The sequence below is a fragment of the Enhydra lutris genome, unplaced genomic scaffold (assembly GCF_002288905.1).
Source record: "Enhydra lutris kenyoni isolate GAN:26980312 unplaced genomic scaffold, ASM228890v2 scaffoldscaffold26, whole genome shotgun sequence".
Taxonomy (NCBI): Eukaryota; Metazoa; Chordata; class Mammalia; order Carnivora; family Mustelidae; genus Enhydra; species Enhydra lutris.
The window spans coordinates 26,294,688-26,316,036 of NW_019154110.1; the positions used below are offsets into that span (position 1 = coordinate 26,294,688).

At 47.9% G+C, this 21,349-nt stretch overlaps 1 protein-coding gene across 1 annotated transcript; it reads right to left on the minus strand.

Moving 5' to 3' along the window:
- Positions 1-7,964: 7,964 nt before the first annotated feature.
- On the minus strand, positions 7,965-13,050 carry LOC111151485 (keratin, type I cuticular Ha8-like). The gene is made up of 7 exons (XM_022509498.1): positions 12,622-13,050; positions 11,272-11,354; positions 10,117-10,273; positions 9,624-9,785; positions 9,412-9,537; positions 8,816-9,036; positions 7,965-8,100 (listed from the first exon to the last, which is right to left on the minus strand). Exons 1-7 carry the CDS (start codon positions 13,048-13,050, stop codon positions 7,965-7,967), a joined length of 1,314 nt encoding a protein of 437 aa, XP_022365206.1.
- Between the last annotated feature and the right edge of the window lie 8,299 nt (positions 13,051-21,349).

The following is a 21,349-nucleotide window of genomic DNA, read 5'->3' on the forward strand; positions in this document are numbered from 1 at the left end:
GCTGGAGGGAGCAAGGCACCTGGCTGAACACAGAGTCCAAGTTCTCCAAGGAGCTTGTGGATTTCCTTCCTCTGAGGAGGATTTATATTCCCTTCACAGAGGGTGTGGACATAGTATGTAATGTCTTTTTTCTCTCTATGTCTTCTCTAGTTTTCAAATGCCCTTCCCTCAGTCTGTTATTTGCCTTCCTCAGAAGAGTCCCTTGTCCCATAAAATTCTTTACTTGGGCTTCTTGCTAAGTCAGGACTCCTCTTCAGGCAGTATACCCATAAAATCAGAGTTTTGTGGTAGATCTTAAAAGAGGCCACACAGTCTGGCCCAGGTATCTGCCCTTGTTAATTGGGAGTTGGTCCATCCAATGACATTCTTCTGTGTTATGTGATCCTGTAAACCCATACTCAGACTCATTTCCTGGCCCACCTGGCATTTCTAGGGAGGGACTGGGATTGAGTCAAAGAAGAAGTTTCATTGAACTCCCTTTCCATCTGCTTTAAGGGAAGAATCCTTCAACAGTGCACCATTCCAAGACTGGTAAGCCTTGATGTGGATAAGGACTGAGTTGGGCCATGGCTGAGAAGGATGGACAGCTGTTTGTGGAATGCCTCCTATATTTTGTATACATGGATTATAGAAGCATTTCAAAGGAAGAGGCTCTGATAATTGCTTTAAGAACAGGGAAGGTTCTGGAAGAAAAGATCATTTGGAAGGATTCCTGAGAGAACCATATAAATGTATTTTAACTGTCTAGGAGAATTATCTGGGACTGGCTTGGAAAGGAAAAAGGCACTGCTAGTCAAACCTTACCACTGGTCTAGCTTTAGACCAGCATGAGCAGATAATTGGGGAAATCGAGAGATTGCCCAAAGGAGCCTGCTCAAGGAGGTTGATCTTAAAACTTCATGTGAATTGACCTTATATTCCATCATATGCCCATGTTGGCTTTAATATTTTTAAAGAACAGTTTTACAATTTCCGGTTAAACTTTCTAAGATTTTTGCCCAATCTTCTCAGTGAAATCAACACACCCAGAAGATGGACCACATCCTGTCCTGGGCTCCCATCCCCAGCCTTACTGAGTTACACACAATCTGGTTTAAGAACCAAATGTTAAAAGGCACCAAGGAGGGCTCTGTGGTGGTATAATTGAATCCAAGGACTAAGGCACCAGGACTAGAAACTGCTGAGACAGAGCAGAAGCAAGTTTGGCAGAGCAAGCTTGAAGTCATACGGGGTTGACTTGGGAGGGGAGGGAAGGCACCAGAAGGTCTGTGGAAAGGGGTGGCCAAAGTTCTGAGTATATAAAGGTTGCATAATTATAGGCCCCACTGGGGTACCCCCTACCTCTTGGGTAGCCGCATCTCAACTTCCATTGTGGCTTTGGCTCCCAGCCAGAATGGTAGTTTTATTGACAACTTATTGGAGTCCTTCTCCCCAACAAGCTTTCATGATGGTATTCATGCAGCACTCTGCTTGGGTCCCAGATAAAAGGTCCTCCATCTACCCTCTCCAAAGCCATTATCTCACCACTTATTATAATGCCATTCAGACAGAAAGCCCCACCACACTACAAAGAAGCCCAGACTTATAATAAAACCAAAATTTCTTTGTTTTCCTCCCGGGCAATTAAAGGGGCAGAAATAGGTGGGTCCTGAGGCAGGCACCACTGAGACTTTCCAGAGGAAGGATGCAAGGCCAGGCATAGGGAGCATCTGTCTCACTTGAGCTGGGCTTGGGACAGATGCAAAGGCCTGTCCATCAGACTGATGAGTGTTTGCTTAGAGGGAATAGCACTGGCATCCTGCTTCCTGCCTCTTGTCAGCCTTATCCAGAGCACTGGCTTTCCAGCCCAGAGCTGTTCCTCACCCCTGCCTTCTTCCCTACCCAAGGACACTGGCCCCTGAGCACAGAACAATGGCCGCAGTCTTTCAAGTTCTCTGGCTGAGCCCACTGATTAGCCAGCACAGCCTCACGGGGGCTTTAGTCCAAGGAGAGTGTTTAGGTCTAAGAAAGAGAAGATTCAAGAATTGGGTCAACAAAAAAGCAGAACTAGAGTTTGCATGCAATGCCAAGAAACCAGAGAAATGGAAACCAGGAGCAGTGCATTGAATAAGAGGTAACAACGGACCGGAGAGGCAAGGAAGGAATCCTCAGAACCGTTGCAGCCACACTGCTCCAACAAAGTGAGCCTATCTTCAAATGAGTGGACCTGGAGAATGCAATGCTGAGAAGTAGCCAAGACGACCCAAATCCATGGGCAGAAGACTGACCCACCTGCTGAGAGTCCCACATGATGTAAATCAAGATGATTCAGGAAAGATCTACAGACATGAGATCACAGCTTCTGAGGCCTCCAAAAGAAGTGACCTTTCCCGAGGTGCCCAGACCAGAGCACCACCTCCACGATCCTGTCAGAGATTTGTCTGTGGCTGAGAAATACAGGATTGTCTATACCAGGCAGCATAAGGTCAGAAGGGGACAATACCTCCTATTTCTGAATGAGTAAGGTGTGAACAGGAGAAAGGAAGAAAGGAGCAGAGGAGGACAGAGCTGCATTGGCTTCAGGTCATGGCCAACCAGCAACCACACCAAAGACACAGGAATGAACAGGTTACAACCAGAGATTCCTTTTTCCCTGCTGGCCACCCCGCAGACGCAATGGCACAAGGATTCAGGAGAGGGACAGCAGACGGAGTGACTGGTGAGTGAACACAATGCTGCCACCCCTTGTAAATCTTGCCTCTGCCTTGCAGTGTTTTTTAAAATTCCAGTAGGCTTGAGTGAATTTGCTTCTTGAATTAGTGGGAGGAAAGGGACTCCTGTACTATAAGGTCTTCGAGAACTCACATGGGCTAGGAGTCAACTTTGTGTACTCTCTTGATTTCCTAATTGAAATATCTGCAAATTGTACTCACTCAAAGAGAAACTGAGTGGTCAAGGGACAATCAAGCCCATGTTCTTTCTTTAGATCAATTTTATTCAAAGCACATGTATGCAGCTTCTCCATGCTGGGCACAGGGCTACATTGGAACAGAAGAATCATCGTTCTGGTAAAGGATTATATTTTTATGAGCAATTCAGGCTCATATGGGTCCCCCAAATATCTGAGAAACAAAATGGTGAGATGTTTAAGAGATGTAAGATGGACATGTCTGGAAATGTGTTTGTATTTAATGTAATTAGGAAATTGCATATACAAGATTAAGGGCAGAAGTCATTTACTGAATCTCTGGCAAACACCTGGCCCAGCCCCAGGGCTGGGGACAGGGACAGGGACACGGGGACAGTGGGGAGATGATATGCTGCAGTCCTCTGTGAGCTCTCAGTCCTGCTGAGCACACGTATGGGCCCACAACAACCTCTAGTATAAGGTGATATCATTGGACCCTACCCTCCCAAAAGTTTCTTCCTTACTCCTTCACTTCTTCCCACACATAATCCTGTCCCAGCCTCCAGTCAGACCATTTTAAACCAGTATCTGATTCTCTGCCTGGAGATGGGGGATGAGACCATTTCAGATTATTTACCTGTATCCCGAAGGAGACTTAGTAGTAAACCCTATTCCCTAGGTGACTCAGGGGTAGGTTTCAAACAAGCAGTCTCCTCAGAGCCTTAATCCCTTTAAGAATCCTGTCTTCCATGAGGTCTGGTCATTATTTTTTTTTTTTGGTGGTTTGTTCTTTTTGCTTTGGACACCACAGTTGAGTGGTCTGGCTGCCCCGCGGGATCCCCAGAGGCATCATGGTACTAGGGTGTGCTTCCAAGCACGTGGAAGAGGTCTCCAGGACACAGTATGGGGTAGCAGAAGAAGAAGAAGCAATATTAAATCAAGCAAGTGAAAGAGGAAGTGTCAAAGGGCCTGAGACTCACGTGAGAAAATGGGGGTGAAACGTGAGCCAACTGGTGAGCAGGCACACGCTGGCCACCCTTGGGATGAGAGAGATCTACTACCGGGAGAGGCATCTTGGTGGAGGGCCTTGGGGCATGTGTTTAGTATGTCCAGCAACCCAGCAGGGAGAAGGGAGAGGCAAGGGAGGGAGCTTTAGACACGAAGTCCAGCATAAAAGGGGAGCCTCAGCTGAAGAAGGCTAGGGGACGGCCAAAGGACAGAAGCTCGGTCTGAAATGCGGTTGGGGTGGGGAGGATCCGGCAAGATGGGAGTAAACACAGGAAGATTCTCCTTGGGGAGATTCCCAGGCCCTGTAAAATCCATGCCAGCCACCTCACAGCAGGATCAGACAGTCGGTCTGAATGGGCAGTCTTAGGCAGATCTGCCTCCAGCCCTTAGCAATTGCGTGCAGGGACAGGGCAAAGGGCTTGAGAGACAGACCACAGGGAGACCTCGCGGGCTCATTTCCCTCCCAACCCTGAACTTGTCCCCCTGCAAAATGGGGACTGTGGAGCCTGCTCTGCCTCTCCCGGGAGTCTGGGGCATTTCAAACTGGATATCCTGTGTGAAAGCACATTGTAAGTGGTGAAGGGATGGATAGGTAAGTGATTCTGACAGTTTCTCTCTCCTCTTCCTCAGTAGACAGAGTGTTTTTAACAATGGCAGGGGGTGAGTTGACCTTCTTTCATGATTTGCAGTCATTAAAATTGCCATGGTTCTCAGACTATTTTGAAATGAGGTACAACCTTTATTTCTTGTACTGCCTTTTGTGGCAGAGATTCTTAGCAGTGGTTCTGCTAGCATAAACACTCTACCATTTCCTTCAAGGAAAAGGAACCAAAACAATGGGGTTATTATGGTTCTGTCATCCTGCCCACACAATCGGAGACTTGGGCTATGTGCAGCACAGTGGTTAGGAGTACAGTTGCTGGAGGTAGACAGCCTGGATCTGAATCCTGGCTTCACCACCTACTAGCTGTGTGACCTTGGGCATGTTCCTTAACCTCTCTGAGCCATAGTTTCTCACTCCAAAACGGGGATTATATGAGTTTATATACATAAATTTATCTGTAACTTAGATGAGTGCCATGGCTCGATGAATGTGAGCTTCAGTGTTGGTGACGATGATGGTGATGATGGTGGTGATGAGGGACTGTTTGGTCTCTGAGGAAGCTCTTCACACACACCCCAAGCAGAGTGATGCCTCCACCGAGCATTTCTTCCCAGGAAACCCAAACCACTTCACACATACATTATGTACCACACACACACACACAATGTCTCATCAAAGCTCCTCTTTTAATTATAATCAGGGGGCTGGACATGAACTTAAGAAGCACAGGTCAATTACCCTGGGGCCCCACTGACTCATTTCATGTCACCAGAAGAATCCCTCAACCACTCAATGACTCACCTTCTCTCCCTCTCCTTAAAAGGGAAAAACAATGCTTACCTACTGTCATGGTGCAAGAATAAGTGGGTTTGTTTTGTTAGACTGCTTTGAACTTGTTGGATGAAAGGTGCTTTTTAAGTACAAAGGAAAGGCAAAGGTATTTTGGCCAGGTGCTAAATTAAGACTTACCAAGATTGTTCTTTCTTATTGGGACCTATCCTCAGAGATGTATCACCTGAGACACCTGGGTGGCTCAGTGGGTTAAGTGTCTGCCTTCGGCTCAGGTCATGGTGACCTGGATCCCAGGATCGAGCCCCATGTCAGGCTCCTTGCTCAGCAGGGAGTCAACTTCTCCCTCTGCCTGCTCTGTCTGCCACTCCCCCTGCTTGTGCATTATTTCTCCCCCTCTCTCTCTTTCTCACACACACACACACACACACACACACACACACACACACACACACATAAAATCTTTTTTTTTTAATCCTTAAAGGGATGCCTGGGTAGCTCAGTGGGTTAAAGCCTCTGCCTTTGGCTCAGGTCATGGTCTCGGGGTCCTGGGATCGAGCCCCGCATCAGGCTCTCTGCTTGGTGGGGAGCCTGCTTTCCCCTCTCTCTGCCTACCTGTGATCTCTCTCTCTGTGTCAAATAAATAAATAAAATCTTGGGGAAAAAATCCTTAAAAAGAGGGAGAGAGAGAGATGTCACCTGTACCCAAATACCTATACAGCTTAGAAAAAAGAACAGAGGCAGAGCGGAGGAGAAGGGAGGGAAGGGTGTGACAGCCTCTGACCCTTCCGGATTCCCTGTGTTGGAAGTCCTGGTGCTTTCCAAGCAAATCAATTTTGTCCACACAGATGGTGGCCAACAGGTAGGATTTTGGATTTGAGAGCAGTTGGAGGCACAAAAACCAGGCTCTGGCTTAAGATCTCTCTACCCTTCAGGCTTGGGACTATGGCCACTCCTCACCAGGATGGGCTGGACTTTGTAAATTTCTCAGCAGGCTACTCTGATTTGGAGTGCTCACGGAGCAGAGAGAAGACAAGAACCAGCTTGTGGGGGTTGGTGTGTCAGCTCTGCTTTAACACTTGTAACCTCACCAATGAATAAGACCTAGACCTCAGGGGATCATAGAATCTGGGGACTAGAATACCCTCTACAATCATCTCATCCAGCCCCATCAGACGCCTGAGTATCCTCTTCAACACCCCCACCAGGTGGTTATAAAGACCTGCTTATATGTCTCCAGTGATGGGGAACTCACTGCTTCCCATCCCTGGGCAGCTCTGACAATGCTCTCTGGAGACACGCTGTTCTTGGCCATGGCCGCCTAAACATGGAGCTTCTGGTTCATGTGTCTACTGCCTACAAGGAAGGTCCAAGCCAAGCAGCTGCCAGAAAGCTTGCTAGTGGAGCCCGTGAGGAAGCTTGGGTGGGTCCATTTGGCCTTCTCTAGACTGCTAGTCTGACAGGCTCCACAACCATCATCCTTTAATACATTCAGCATTTCACAGCGTGCAGGGGAAAGGCGCTGCCTTGATCCGATGAAACACTGCTCACACATGGTATCTATAGGAGGCCGCAGCCAACTCCTTCTACATCATATCTGGCCTGTGAGGGGCTCAGTCGCCAAGGAAACGCCCTAACCCAGTGATTCTCAAACTTGAGCATGCATAGAATCACCTGGAAGGCTCAATAAATCAGACTGCTTATTCAGAAAGTCGGAGGTGGGGCCCAAGACTTTGCATTTCCTAAAAGTCCCCAAGTGGTTCTACTGGTTGGAACACTTTTAGAACCACTACCTCAAAACTTCTCATGTTTAATTTTTTTCCCTTCAATGCTTCCAAAGTATGGGCTTTGGGCCTAACTCAGGGAGACCAGGGTTCAAGTCTTGATTCAGCCATCAGATGCTCCCTCATTGGGGGCTTTGGCAGACCCCTGTTGTCACAAGATCTCTGAAGCCCCAGGACTGTGCCTTGCTTGCCATGGGCCCGTGATCACAAAAGCTTACTTTAAGTAGAGCATTCTAGGGGTCCTGGCAGAAACTCTGACCTGAGCTTCTCCTTTGCACAAGGATGAAGGCTTCGTCCTGATAAGGGGAGATTTTAGCTGGTGCGAGTATTTTAAAAGCTCTGTGAATCCAGCTCTAATAAGCTTTAGATACTTATGGATACCCAGTTACAGCTGGGTTTCTGTCAACAGTGTCATTGTGCTGCAGGCTGATTTTTAACTGTGGTCCTGGCTGCCTTTGCCATCTCCCAGGACCCCTCCTGGGAGGGAGCCCCCAACCCCTGCTTCTGTGAGAACAGCTGTCTCAAGGGGCCCCTCGGCAACACTCTTGGCATAGGATGGAGACACTGACCACAGGCCCTGCACTCTTCATGCTGCTGAAGTGAGGTTTATTAGCAAAATAAAAACAAGGCTACCTACCACTTCTCAGACCGTGAAGCAACAGGAGAGAGCAAAAAAAGTGTTCAGGACACCCTAAAGAGGGGAAGCCCAAATCCAGGGGCTGGAACTGAGCCGCTGGACTAGAAAGCCCATCAGCAGAGAAGGGTCGCCGGGCATCAATCTCCTGCCCTATAGGCCAAGGGAGCAAGCCCTCGGGGGGGGCGGGCCTGCGGAGTGGAGACAGCGGAGCTGCAGACGGTTCCCATCTCCTGAGTCCTCGGGCTGAGGAGTGTGTCAGCATCGAGGTGTTGAGCTGGAGCCACAAGAGGCCCGAGGAGGCCCAGACAGGCAGGGAGAGCAGGGGGTACAGGCTGCAGGGGTTGGGCGGGGCGTGCTGGAAGCTGGGGTCGTGCATGGGTTGCCAGGGAGCCTGCGGAGAGAAAAACGTGTTTGAAACACTGATGTCAGAAGTGCATGAAAGACAAAAGTACACAGGCATTTCAAAATCGGAAAAGCAAAAGGGGATTGTAGACCTTGGAGTTCCTGCTAGGCCTAGAAAATCCACAGTGGAGCTGGGACCAGAGCTCATGGTGCCCCTGTGCAAAACCAGCCCTTCCGGCTGCAGGTAAAGGAACACGCACGAGAAAGGCAGAAAGGCTGGCCAAGCAAAAGCGGCTCAGCCGCCCTCCTGATTGACACACAGCCCCCAGTCTTGCTCCTTATTGCTTAACGGGGTGTTCTATCCACCTTACCTCTTGCACAGCACAATGGGAGGACAAAATGAAAGAATGGTTGCAAATGCCCTTAGCAATGTTTTTTAACATTGAGCATGAAGAATCCCTGTTACTAGAATACTTCTTCCAGAGAGAATTTAACAAAACCTAAATACACTGAGCTCACAGTATTTCAGCCCCCCCTGTGGTAGTGACTGGCATCTGGGAATATACCATGGTCAGCAGAATGGATGGCATGAGCTGAAAAGTTCCCTCACACCCTCCCTTATGTCCAAGCAGCTCACCAGGCTTACCAGGTAGCAAGTTTGTCCCCAGAGATGCAATCTGCCGTGCCACCCCTCCTTTCAAATCGTCCCCACAAAAGGGCTCTGTTTTTATACCTGACATTGGCACAAACATTGGGGTACTCACTTGCAGTCCTCGCTCTCCAGAAGTTTCCGGTATGTGTTGATTTCGCCCTCCAGCCGGGCCTTGACGTCCAGCAGCACCTGGTACTCCTGGTTCTGCCGCTCCAGGTCACCCCGGATCTCAGACAGCTGCTCCTCCACGTTGCTGATCAGCATCTGCATCTGGGCCAGCTCGGTGCCAAAGCGGGCGTCAGCTTCACACAGGGAGTTCTGCAGACAGTCTTTCTGTAATGGCAAAGGGGGAGGCAGGTGGAAAATTGTGGACTGCAGCCCTCAGTCTCTCCAGTAAGACTGTGACACCCCAAGGTATTGCCAGGCCTGGAGAACAATCTAGCTCCTGTTAGAAGACCTCAGCTAGAAGAACTAACAATGTGCCATTGCTCTTCATTGCAGACCCAGGATAAGTGTGCAGGACCTGTCCCATATGGGTGAATGTTCATTCCCCAGCATCCACATCTATGAGAAGGTTCTTGCACAGGCAAGGAAGTCAAGGTTTGAACTGTGTCCTGGTCTGTATTTAAGGGAGGCCGGTACTGAGCCAGGAACTGCTCTTGGGAGTGGGAGCCAAGCAGAGGTCTCTAGGTGTGCAAAGGAACTCACCAGCGTGTGCTGGGCCTGAAGCTCCACCTCCAGGGCGTTCACCGTGCGTCTCAGCTCCAGGATCTCTGACTGGCAGCACCGCAGCTCCTCGGAGCAGGACATGTCCTGCTTGCTGATGCTTTCAGACTGAAGCACATGGCCACAAAGACATAATCAGCAACCTTCCCACGGGAAAGCCGTGGTCCCTCCCAGCTCTGAGGCAGCGCCCTCACCTGATCCTGGAACCACTCTTCCAGATCATTGTGGTTGGTCTGCACCACGGCCTCATAGTGACACCGCATCTCCTGGAGCACACTGCTCAGGTCCACAGTGGGCTCAGCATCCAGCTTAATCTGGAGCTTGTCCCCCAGTTGGCTCCTCAGAATGTGGACTTCCTGTGGACACAGGAGGGGGACATCCCAGTCATGGAGTCCCCACTGCCCTCCACCCCAAAGCCTCATCTCCCGCTATCTACCCTCCCCAGTGATTTCCCTGTGCTCCTCTGCAGATAAGGCAGTAACCTAGCATTAGCCTAACAACTTCCAAAGGCTGTGGATGAATAGCAATTTCCTACTGAAAGCTGGAGCTCACCTCCATAGCTTGTGAGGTTTAACCACAGGGCAAAGCCTGCAGAGCTTCCATCCTGAGCAGGAAGAAGAGCTTCACCACTTCCCCCAAACGAGCCCGAATTCATCCCCAGAAAGTCTTACACAAAGGGCCATGTACCTGCTCGTGGTTCTTCTTAAGGCAGAGCACCTCCTCCTTGAGGGACTCCAGCTGGGCCTCCAGGTCACATTTGGCGAGTGTGAGGTCATCCAGTGCCCTGCGCAGGCCACAGATGTCGGCCTCCCCCAGCTGGCAGAGCGAGTGTTCCGTCTGGTACCTTTAGCAGGAATGATACAGGAGTAGAGGGTAGAGAGCAGAGGCGCCCCAGGACACTGGCAGCCATTCCACCAGCATCCTTCCACAGTCTAATTGTGAGTTGGCATTTTGTAGGTGGCACACTCCCAGCCCAGAAAGCAATGGGGTATGCCCCATTCATTTGACACTAAGCACCACTAGGCAGAGTGGCCAGTACTGAGGGTGCTGGGGTAGACACATGGTCAGCATCTGCCCTCATGGGCTGATGGCCAAAGGCAAGGCAGCAGAGTAATCTGACAACTGCCATGCCAGGTGATCCCTACAGACCCTCCTCTTCCATGCCCCCTACTAAGGCAGACTCTGGGTCCTGTCTCAGATTAGAAGCCAAACACCAGATGGGAGGATGGAAATGGCTTTCTTTAGCCCCAGAGGAGTGAGGCTTCTACAGAGCTCTGAAGAAAGACAATAAAACACAATGCTCCTTCCTGTTCCTGGGTTGGACCTTCTCAGGTGGCATAAATCTTTTGACCTTCCTAAGCCTCCATCATAGACAGTGGAGCATGATGTCTGTTGTGAGTTCCTAGTGCTAGTGCTCACAACTGGTTGGGAGGCAGCAGAATTTGGTAGGAAATGGCCTCGGGGTAGGAAATGTGGTGCCGGTTACAGTCCTACCACTCAGTAGCCACGTGGCTTCAGACAGGTCACTTCAGGGCCCTGAGCTTTGGAACTCTCACAAGGATGGAGCCATCACTGCCCTGCCTACCTCCACAGGTCCTGGGAACAATAGCAGCAAGTGTATGATGTATTCTCAAACATGCCGTGAACTATAAAAGCTAAACAACCGAGGGGCAGAGGAGTGTTCTTTCAAGACCTTGGACATCATGCCCTCTCTTTTCTCCTGCTGTAACTCTCGGTTTGGGATCTTGGTCAATTATATCTCTGATGCCAACTGCATCACAAGAGACAAGAAGTTAGCCTAGGCAACTGCCTCCTCCCTCTGCCTGTTCTACCCCAACTCACTTGGTCCTGAAGTCATCTGCCGCCAGCTTGGCATTGTCTATTTGCACGACCAGCTTATTGTTCTCAGATTTGGTGCACAGGATCTGGGGAAAGAAAGTAGGTTTAGTAAGTCACTATCCCCAGAGCCATCAATGGCCTCGGGTCAAAAGAAGTTGCATTGGCTGAGATTCAAACGACAACATCCCTTTGGACAACACAAACTCCCAAACACGTAAGAAATGCTGCTGTGATACTGGGTGGGGGCTATGCTTGAGGATGCTTGGCAGAGGCAAAAGACATACAGCCAAAAGAACTGGGAGATAGAAAGGAATAGCAAACTGAACATATAACAGAGACTTAATTTTATTTTGCCAGCCATGATACTTAGCCTGATATAAACAAGATCTGAAATCTAGGCCACAGAACAATGAGCTGGTTATGAAAGCTTTAAATGAAGGGGGACACATTCTCAATCAGAAGTCCCTTATGCTGGTTGGCCAACTTCCCCAAAGGTCTTCTGTGAATCTATCCAGGTTTCTGTGGCCCCTATTTGACATGCTTTGCCTTCCTATCTCCAAAGCAAAAGTGTAGTTTCTTAAGAAGCATTGGATTGATTTCCAAAGGGGCCAGTATGCAGAAGAGACAAATGCTACTGAATGGACATATATTGGTTCATAAAGGACACTAGAATACGCTGCCTTGTACTGCGCCAGAACTTAGGTTGCACTGTTTTTGCAACTATAATGTTAGAATTTTTTTAAGATTTTATTTATTTATTTGACAGAGAGAGATCACAAGTAGGCAGAGAGGGAGGCAGAGAGAGAGAGGAGGATGCAGGCTCCCCGCCAAGGAGAGAGCCCGATGTGGGGCTCAATCCCAGGACCCTGGGATCATGACCTGAGCTAAAGGCAGAGGCTTTAACCCTCTGAGCCACCCAGGTGCCCCAATGTTAGAATTTTAAGTACCAAGACTAAGTAAACATAGACTCAGAATCCTGGAGAGTCAAATCCAACATCTCATCTTTTACATATTCCCATTCATCTGCACTTGAGAAATTATCTTCCCACAACCAAAAAAAATTTTTTTTCAACTGTGGCTGTTTCCACTTCCAATCCAGGCCCTGAAAATTTTGTGCAAGTGTCAGTAATCTTTTTCTATAAAGGACCAGACAGTAAATATATAAGACTTTGAAGGCCATGAATCTCTATCACAACTATTCAACTCTGCCATTAGAGCACGGAAGCAGCCATATGCAATACATTAATGAATGAGCATGGCCATGTACCACTAAAACTTTATTTATAAAATCAGTCAGTAGGCCAAGTGGGCCATAGTTTACCAATCCTTGATCTGAAGCACCACAAACCTCACCTTCTGCTGGAGCTCCTCAATAGTCTGGAAGTAGGACTGGTAGTCTGGACACATGGTGGACTCATGACATTTGCTTGACTCTCGGATCATGGTCTCCAGCTCCTCATTGTCCCGCTCCAGCTGGCGCACCTTCTCCAGGTAGTTGGCCAGGCGATCGTTCAGGAACTGCATGGTCACCTTCTCATGGCCATTCGGGGCGCCTTCTGCATAGTTCTCACAGACTCCAATGTTGCCGGGAATGTTGCAGGTCCCTGGCAAGGGGCAAGCGGTGTTACAGCTAAAGGGCATACACAGGCTGGGTTTGCCCAGAGGGGTTGCCCCCACACGCGCTCGGTTAACATGTGCCAGGATGGCTGACAGGCACTGAGAGGCAGCCTTGGTCTCTGGAACTTGTCCACTGAGAAGAGAACTGCAGCGATGAGAAGTCATGGTGCTGAAGGCCAGACGTGTGCTTTGCCTACAGTTAGATTTGCTTGAAGTAGAAGCCTTCTTCCTCCAGATCTTATATAGGTCTGTAGTGGGTGTTGGTACAAGAAAATAGGCATTTTCCTCATTAATATTTATGTTGATTCTCATACAATCACTCTATTAGTCAGGGATTTTTGTCTCTTATAAAGAGTTAATGAGCTCATGAAAGAGGCCTTCACCCACACAGGATACTTCCCCTCACTGCAGGGTCCTAGAACACAGAGAAAAAGAAGTCTTCTTCAAATGGCCCACATTCTGTGGCTTTTGTCTCTTTCCCCTCTGTCAGCTTATGTCTGTGAGATAATCAAGAACCGGAGTCTCCTAAAATCCCCTCAAAATCTCTCCCACTCCAGTATTCTTTTCCTGCCTCCAAATCTTCCCATCATGGCAAAGTCTAAAATGGTCATCAATCAGGCACATTGAGGAAAGCAAAACAAATCACAATTAGTTTCTTTCAGCAGGTGTGTACAGAGATCTCCACTGTGGGACACAGCTTAGCCTGCTTGGAGGGAGGGGCTTAGATTTTAGTAAAAGGAATAAAAAAGTAAATGACCTTTATTATAAATGCAATAAGAGAAGGGGTTTAAAAAAAACCTGCATAGATTTTAAGAAGAGAGCACACTGTGCAACTAGAAAAAGACTTCATGGAACAGGGAGCATTTAAGATGTGTTTTGAATGATAGTTTCCAGGATACAGTGGGACAGAGACCATCTCTCAGAGAGACCCAAATGAACAGAATCAAACGTGTCTGGGAAATGGAAAATAGTATAACTGTGCTGGCATTTACAAGGAAGACACATACACCAGCCCTGGAAAGTTGCGTTCAGTCCAGGTTGTGGGAAGCCTTGAATGCCAGGACCATCCCATATATAGCCTTCAAGTAAAGCCAAATCAAAGGTAGGAATCTATCCCTGGAAGCTGACTCTCCCCAAATATGAGGAAAAATAAATATCCATGTTCCTTATGAAGGAAAGTAATAGAGAAGAGATGAAAGCCTCCAGTATCAACATTAGAGGACAACATCAGACCAGAAACAACAAAAGAGAAACCTAACTTGCAAACTGATTTTGGTGTCTGAAAACTGAAGAGACACTTTTTAATTACCATGGGTCAAAGGGTAATGAGAAATTGAAGTATTTTAAACTGAATTAAAATGAAAATACCACCTATCAAACTGATTTGGGCAATTAAGACTTCCCTGTGCAAGCATGAGACAAATTATCTTGGGAAGTGGGGAAAAAAACTTCATGAATGAAACAGGGTAATCTGTGATTCTCAAGAAATAAAATTATGTTTTTGTGTATTAGAGTCTATAGGCTAATTAAGGCAGGCAGTGATTAGTATTTTATGGTGTCTGTTCTCAGGCACCTCCCCCTCCTTTCCGGCAGCTTTCCTTGTAAGACATTGGTCCTCTCACCCACTGACTCCCTCTTCACCTTGTTTAAGAAGATACATACTCAAGAACTTTGATCTTCCATCTTTTGAAACTTCGTACATTTCTTTGAAATGCACCTACCTTTATGGTCCTTTACTTAGCAGACTGTAAAATAAAATTTAAATTTCCTTAATCTTCAGACACACTCAGCGCATCAGAAGCTTTATGGCCTCCTCTATTCCTAAACAAATAAGCCAGTGGCCAGTTGTTCAGTAAGCTCTGGAAAAGGGCAGCCAGCCAGCTTCTAGGCTATGCTAACGAAGACGCTGCTTTGACGCCATTCCTGAGATGAATGAATTCACCAGGAGGGCCCTTGAGGCAGTAGCTACATGTTTTAGGTAGCTCTAAAACATGGAATATGAGCCAAAGGAGATCTCAAAGTCCTCTAGTCTAAAGCCCTTTGGCATTAAATGTCTTCTGATAACCTTCCAATTCATTGTCCAGTCCACCACTCCCCAGAAGGCCCCTCCCATCATTGGCCAACTGGACCCCTGTGGCTCAGTTTCCCAGGCTTTGAGCAAGATGCTGGAGTCAAGAGATAAAAACAGCTAGCTCTGTCTTCTGGAGTTATAATACAGGAGAGTTAGAATGTCCTTTATGCAGAAAGACATATCTACCTCCGTGCTATTTATGGCTATTGCTTTCATTTGTTCCTGCATTCATTCAATAAACATTGAATGAGGACCCATACTGTGCCAGGCAGGCTCTGATGCTGGATGCTGGTGGTATGCTAGCAAGTAAGTCAGAGAGTTTGCCTTTTAGTTAATTTACTTTCTCGTTCTACCCATGGGGTCCCACAGAGGATAAATCAATCATTCGGCCACATGGCAGACCTTTAATTCTTTCTAATCCCCTTGCCATCCTGAATACATTCCTATGAATACATCCCATGGAGTCTCTATTACTCTTTTTTTTTAAGATTTTTATTTATTTATTTGACACACACACACAGAGATCACAAGTGGACAGAGAGGCAGGCAGAGAGAGAGGGGGAAGCAGGCTCCCTCTGAGGAGAGAGCCTGACGTGGGGCTCAATCCCAGGACCCTGAGATCATGACCTGAGGTGAAGGCAGAAGCTTAACCCACTGAGCCACCCAGGCGCCCCCTCTATGACTCTTAAGTGAGGACCCTAGAATGGAATTTCTGATGAGCTGGCATTAAGAGGCTGCCAACAAATGGCCCAGCAAACCTTCTTGCCCAGGACTCCTGGGTGCACTATACTGATCCCTCCAACTCTCATCTACAATACAATGTCTCATATACAATCAGTGAGACCCATGGGAACACTTCCCCTTAATTCTCTATGTACAGATATGGGCAATATTTACCAAGACAGAGGCTTACCACCATCTGTGAATTTGTCCCAGTGAGCTACTCCAAGTGATTCAATATTCATATAACCTCCTCCAATGTTCAAAGCCCTTTCAAGGCACCATGAGGATTGCAATGATGAATCAGAGAAGTGCCCATCTCTGAAAAAGCTCAGAGAAGAAAGAGAAATAGTCATGTCACTCAAAGGAAAGAAAAGTCACAGAGAGAGCTGCAGGCATGGGGTGAGGGAGTTGGACATCAAGAGACTTTATCTGGAGCCTGAAAGACAGGTAAGATTTGGACAGGCAGAGGAAAGAGGGAAAGAATTTCTAGAAAACAAAGATAACCACAGGCACACACTTGGAAGCAGAACCGTAATAGGTGGGCTCCAAAGAAGCAGGGGTGCAACCTCAGGAATGCGAGCATGCAGCCAACAGAGGCCTGTCTCAACAGAGATAACTTTGAATGACAGAAAAATGTAGACCCCAAGAGTCAAATCGTATTTTTAAAGCCTATAGAAGTGGAATTTATACTAATTTATGCCAAAAAAATGTGGTCTCCTTATATTTTTATAACTTCTACACAGGTGATTCTCAAACTTTTAGGCTGTATCAGAATCATCTGGAGGGCTTGCAGAAAGACAGGTTGCCAGGGCCCCATGCCAGGGTATCTGATTCAGTAGGTTTGGGGTCAGGCCCAAGAGTCTGCATTTCTAACAAATTCTCAGGTGATACCAACTCTGGGGTCTGGGGACCACACTTTGAGAACAGGACCTCTGTTCTACAGAAAGAGAAGAGCTTCCTGGTGGCCGTCATCCTATATAAATGAAGCTCAGCGTAGCTTGGGCTACGTTGGTATTTGATGCATTCAGGAGGGGCCAATGTTTGGGCATACTTGAAATGTATTAGCATGGGTTGTCTTTTTTTTTTTTTTAAGATTTTATTTATTTATTTGTCAGAAAGAGAGAGAGAGAGCGAGCACAGGCAGACAGAGGGGCAGGCAGAGGCAGAGGGAGAAGCAGGCTCCCCACAGAACAAGGAGCCCGATGTGGGACTCGATCCCAGGACGCTAGGACCATGACCCGAGCCGAAGGCAGCTGCCCAACCAACTGAGCCACCCAGGCGTCCCAGCATGGGTTGTCTTTAATATAATAAGCAATTCTGTTTGTTTTCTTCTTCCTAGTTTACTCTTCTTCACAAAGTTTTGTTTTATAAGAACATCTATGACAGAAGGAGAAGGGAGGGACCAGAGGGAAAACCCATACAGTGTTTGTTAAACCTGTGGGTATGAAGTCTGTCCACAAGAAACAGTGTCTGTAGCGGACAGATGAAGGTCAAGTGAAGTGATACTGATTAATATCTACTAGGTGCTGGGAATTTGGCTTGGCAGTCACACAGAATTTCATGACTCTCTCTCTCTCTCTCTCTCTCTCTCTCTCTCTCTCACACACACACACACACACACACACACACACACACACACACACATTCAGAGTTGAGACACACTCTCACGTTTGACTACCTACTATGTGCTCCCCAGTATTGTACCTCAGGCTTTAATCCTTTCAATCACACTGCAAAGTGGTTGCCAGTATCCCATTATAGAATAAGCAAAAAGCTCAGAGCAGTTAGGTTACTTGTCTGTGCTCACAAAACTAGAAAAGGAAGTCCGAGAAACATTAGCTCAGGTCGACCAAGACCCTCAAACCCAAGCCAAGGCTTCTTGCCAGCCACCACGGACACCCATTCCATCCACGTGCTCCACTCATTGAACCAGTGCCACAGTCCCCTCCGGGCTGCACACTCGTCCAGAGAGCTAGAAGTATAGCAGGGAACAGGACAGAGTCCTCTGGAGGTTTTGAGTAGACAAGAGAGATGACCAAAGGGTAGTTTAGGAAAAGCAGCACCCAGAATGCACCCTGGGCTGGAAACGCTGAATCTCCATTCTGCACAATCTCCAGCACCTAGTGCAGTGCCTGACACATAACACATACCCAGGAACTGTTAGATGAAATGGTGAAAGGCTGGAGTGTGTGCAGGATAAACTCAGTACAGAGGAGACGGGGCAGACGGAAGAGGAGAAAGCTCCTACAAGACCCCTAGCAGCATGTGATGAAATCAGGAGTGCCGACAGAGAGGAAGAGAAGGGGGCAGACATGTTACAAGAGGACTCTACCAAAACACTACAGGGCTGAGTGATATGGGGGTCAAAGGAGAGAGGGACATCAAAAGTCTTTGAGGACCCTGGGTTCCTGGGACAAGAATGGGGTGGTAAGGGAAGCCGGGAAGTCAAGGCAAAGAGCTAGCTCGAGGGGGAAGATGCTGACTTCAAGTTTTGAGAACGTGAAATGTAGCCCAGCGGGACTGCCCACCAGGAGGACCGAAGGAAAGGCCTGGAGCCAGACGAGAGCAACCTGAGTGGCTTGGACTCACTGAGACACTCTCCAGAGTCGCTGAGATTTCTTACACCTGGCAGGCAGGTAGAGCCTGGGTTGAGCTAGCCCAGAGGCTCCTACCTGAACCAGGCAGTGATTCTCCAAGGGAGAGTCCCTTCTCCCTGCCAGAGGTGACGTGGTGAGGAAGATATTTTGGTTAGAGGGAGTGTCATTTAAAAACAAACCGCCTTGTTCTCAATGAGCTTTTAGCCATGACAGGGCTCGGTATTCATATTTTTGAGAGCTAAAACAACATTAAGTGAGAAGTGAGGGTTTTTTTTTTTTTTTAATATTTGTTAAAGAAAAGCCACGGATGAGGAAGAAAAAAAGGCTGAGAAACACAAAATTAGGTGACAAGAAAACAAAGAAATGATTCAATGAAATGAACTCAGGGAGATTATTATGAGTGGCCAACAGATGGGGCAGATTTGCTTTTGTTCTCAGTCGGGAAGATGAAGGGAGGAGGATGAAGGAGTAGTGAGGCAAAGCATTAGCGATCACATGTCATGGACCACAACACACAAAAAATAGTATCTAAATAAAAAATGTTCCTGTTTGGAAAAGTCCAGAATTCCATCTCAATGCTCTTGGCTTCCAGGAGCAAATAGTGGTGGGAGCAGACGTGTGGGCCCTTCCCCAAAGCTGGCTCAGCAACTGCCAGCCTCTGTCCTGGGGCCTGTAGCCAGCTACCCTCACTCCTTCCACTTTGCTGGTATTTGGGAGAAATGGCATTTGGAGTAAAAAACAGGCAATGAGTGGAGAGCCCTGCAGAGGCCTGCCTGGTGTTATTGTGTGAAGCCTGGAAAAAAATATTACAGATCAGCACGTTGGTAGTGCAGAGGCAGTAATCTGAAAACTAGTGGGCTTGGAACTTAACTAGATGGCTCGAAAGAGGATCTGGCTCCAAGCCAAGAGAGCAATAGTCTCAGGGGAAAAAAAATAATTAACCTCATTGAAATCACTGTGACCAAAACAAAACTAGACACTGCATCTAGGGTTCCTATCAGTCCAATATGTGAGGATAGTGGAACCAAGGGAGGCTGGAGGGCCCAGCGTGGAATGTACAGACTCCAGAACCAGTCTGTGAATGGAGAAGTGCTTGGGTTTTGGCACCAGAGGGCGCCCTGAGCTGCCAGGCATCATTATGGATGATTGTAAAACCAGTGTCCAGGTGCTCTGGGCGAGGCGGGATAGCCACCTGCCAGCTAGATAGCCACCTGCCAGCTTCCCTAGCCTGCAGTCCCCCCTGTGTCGGAATAGCCTTTCCTATCACACCCACTAACCGTGGGGGTCCCAAATTAGAGTGCATGCAGATCGTGACCTGACCGGTCAAGGCAGGAACAGGCCAGATTTTCACGACCGTGTTACATGAAAAAGTTATGGCCGCTCCTTATAACATACAATTCTTGTGAGTTACTCATTAGAAGGAGGCTCACAAGAGCCCACTTGTCCTCTAACAGCCCAAAGAATGTCTTTTGGTTGGTTGGTTGGTTGGTTTGGGTTAGGCCATTTGGAGAGAAACACTAAGCTCCAGTAACAGGAGTGGTTGGTTTTCCTTATTGCTTAGAAGTGGACAAGGAGGGTGGTCAAACTTCCAGGCCACCAACTTGGAAATACATGGCCCCTGATCCTGCTAATGGGCTCTGCTATCAACTCTTCAGTCCCGCTTTCCTTCTAAGAGGAAAAGATCATCCCTGTTGGTTCCCAGGAAGCCCCATAGACCAATATCCACTGAACACCTTCTCTATGCCAAGAGCATTGTATGAATTATCCCTCAACAACAGTGAAGGGGAAATAACATTTTTCTACTTTGACAACTGAAGAGTAGGTCTCAAGAGAGTGTAGTGGCCTGGCCACTGAACTGGGGTCACAGAGGGTGGGATCTGAGCCCAGATTGGCCCAACTCCAGAGCAAGTGCTCTTTCCACAATACTATGCTACCGCTCAGAAGAACCAAATCTGCCTTGGTCTTTGGACCAGGGTACACAGGGGAGCCAAAATCTGAGAGTTTCATTCTTGGACATGCTCAGCCCATGCCAGATGCTAAACTGACTTGGACAGCAAAGAAGGCACATAATCTCACAAGTGCTCTTCTGCCATGCCTGGCTGTGACCCACCTGAGTCTGGGTCAAAGCCATGTCCAAGAGGCAGACAGGCATACGGAGCACTCACACTAACTGCATTCCTCAGTCAGCATCGGTGCTCCAAAGGCAACAGCAGTGGAGACCAGCACACATCTCTCTGGAAGAAAATATGCCCAGGACCCAGAGATCTGTCCCCAGAGCCCAATCTAAGACAGCATGTGGTAATGCCATGCCTCCATAAAAGGGACAATCTGAATGAGAGAGAGAACTTGGCAACCTGGCCAGGGCAGTTCTCAGCATGACCTCCCTTTGGCTAGCCTGGAAATCTAAGTTGTGTGATTTTGCTCTTGGATAAAATACCAAGAGTCTGAAGATGCCAAAAGCATGATAGAGACATGTTAGTTCTGAGCTGTACTAAAGGAATTCAAACCTGGCAACCAGCATGGTTTGCTTTCACCAGTCCATAGGAATCGATGGGCAAGGTAAGTACACATCCCATGTCAGCAAAGGGCCTTCATCCAGAGGCTAAGACCCCAATGCCCCAGAGAGATCCTGGCAGCAACGAGACATGTTGGAGCCAGCGACCACCCAAGGTCTTGAGGGCCAGAGCTCTTTATCTCCCCACATACATTGCCAAACACCAGAAGTATAGAAATTAATGCAGGAAGGAGGTTTATTGGCCATTTTGTACAGGAATCCAATTACATCTTAGGAGAGGCTGAAGCATTGGAGTAGAACCAAAATCCCAGAAGAGGTACTGGGAACAAACAATAGCTTAAGTGAAAGACAATTACAGCTTTGGGGGAGAAACACAGCCTAGGGACGCACAGGGAGCCACTGCTTAGAAGTTTCTGTTACATTTTGATTCAGTGAAAATGCCTTCAGTGAGTTTGGTCTTCCTGGAAGGAAGACTAAGCAGGTAAGGGCAGCCAGTCTTGACCTTCCACGCTGGCACTCAGACCTTCAGAATCGGGTCTCAGCGCTGGTGCCACCGGC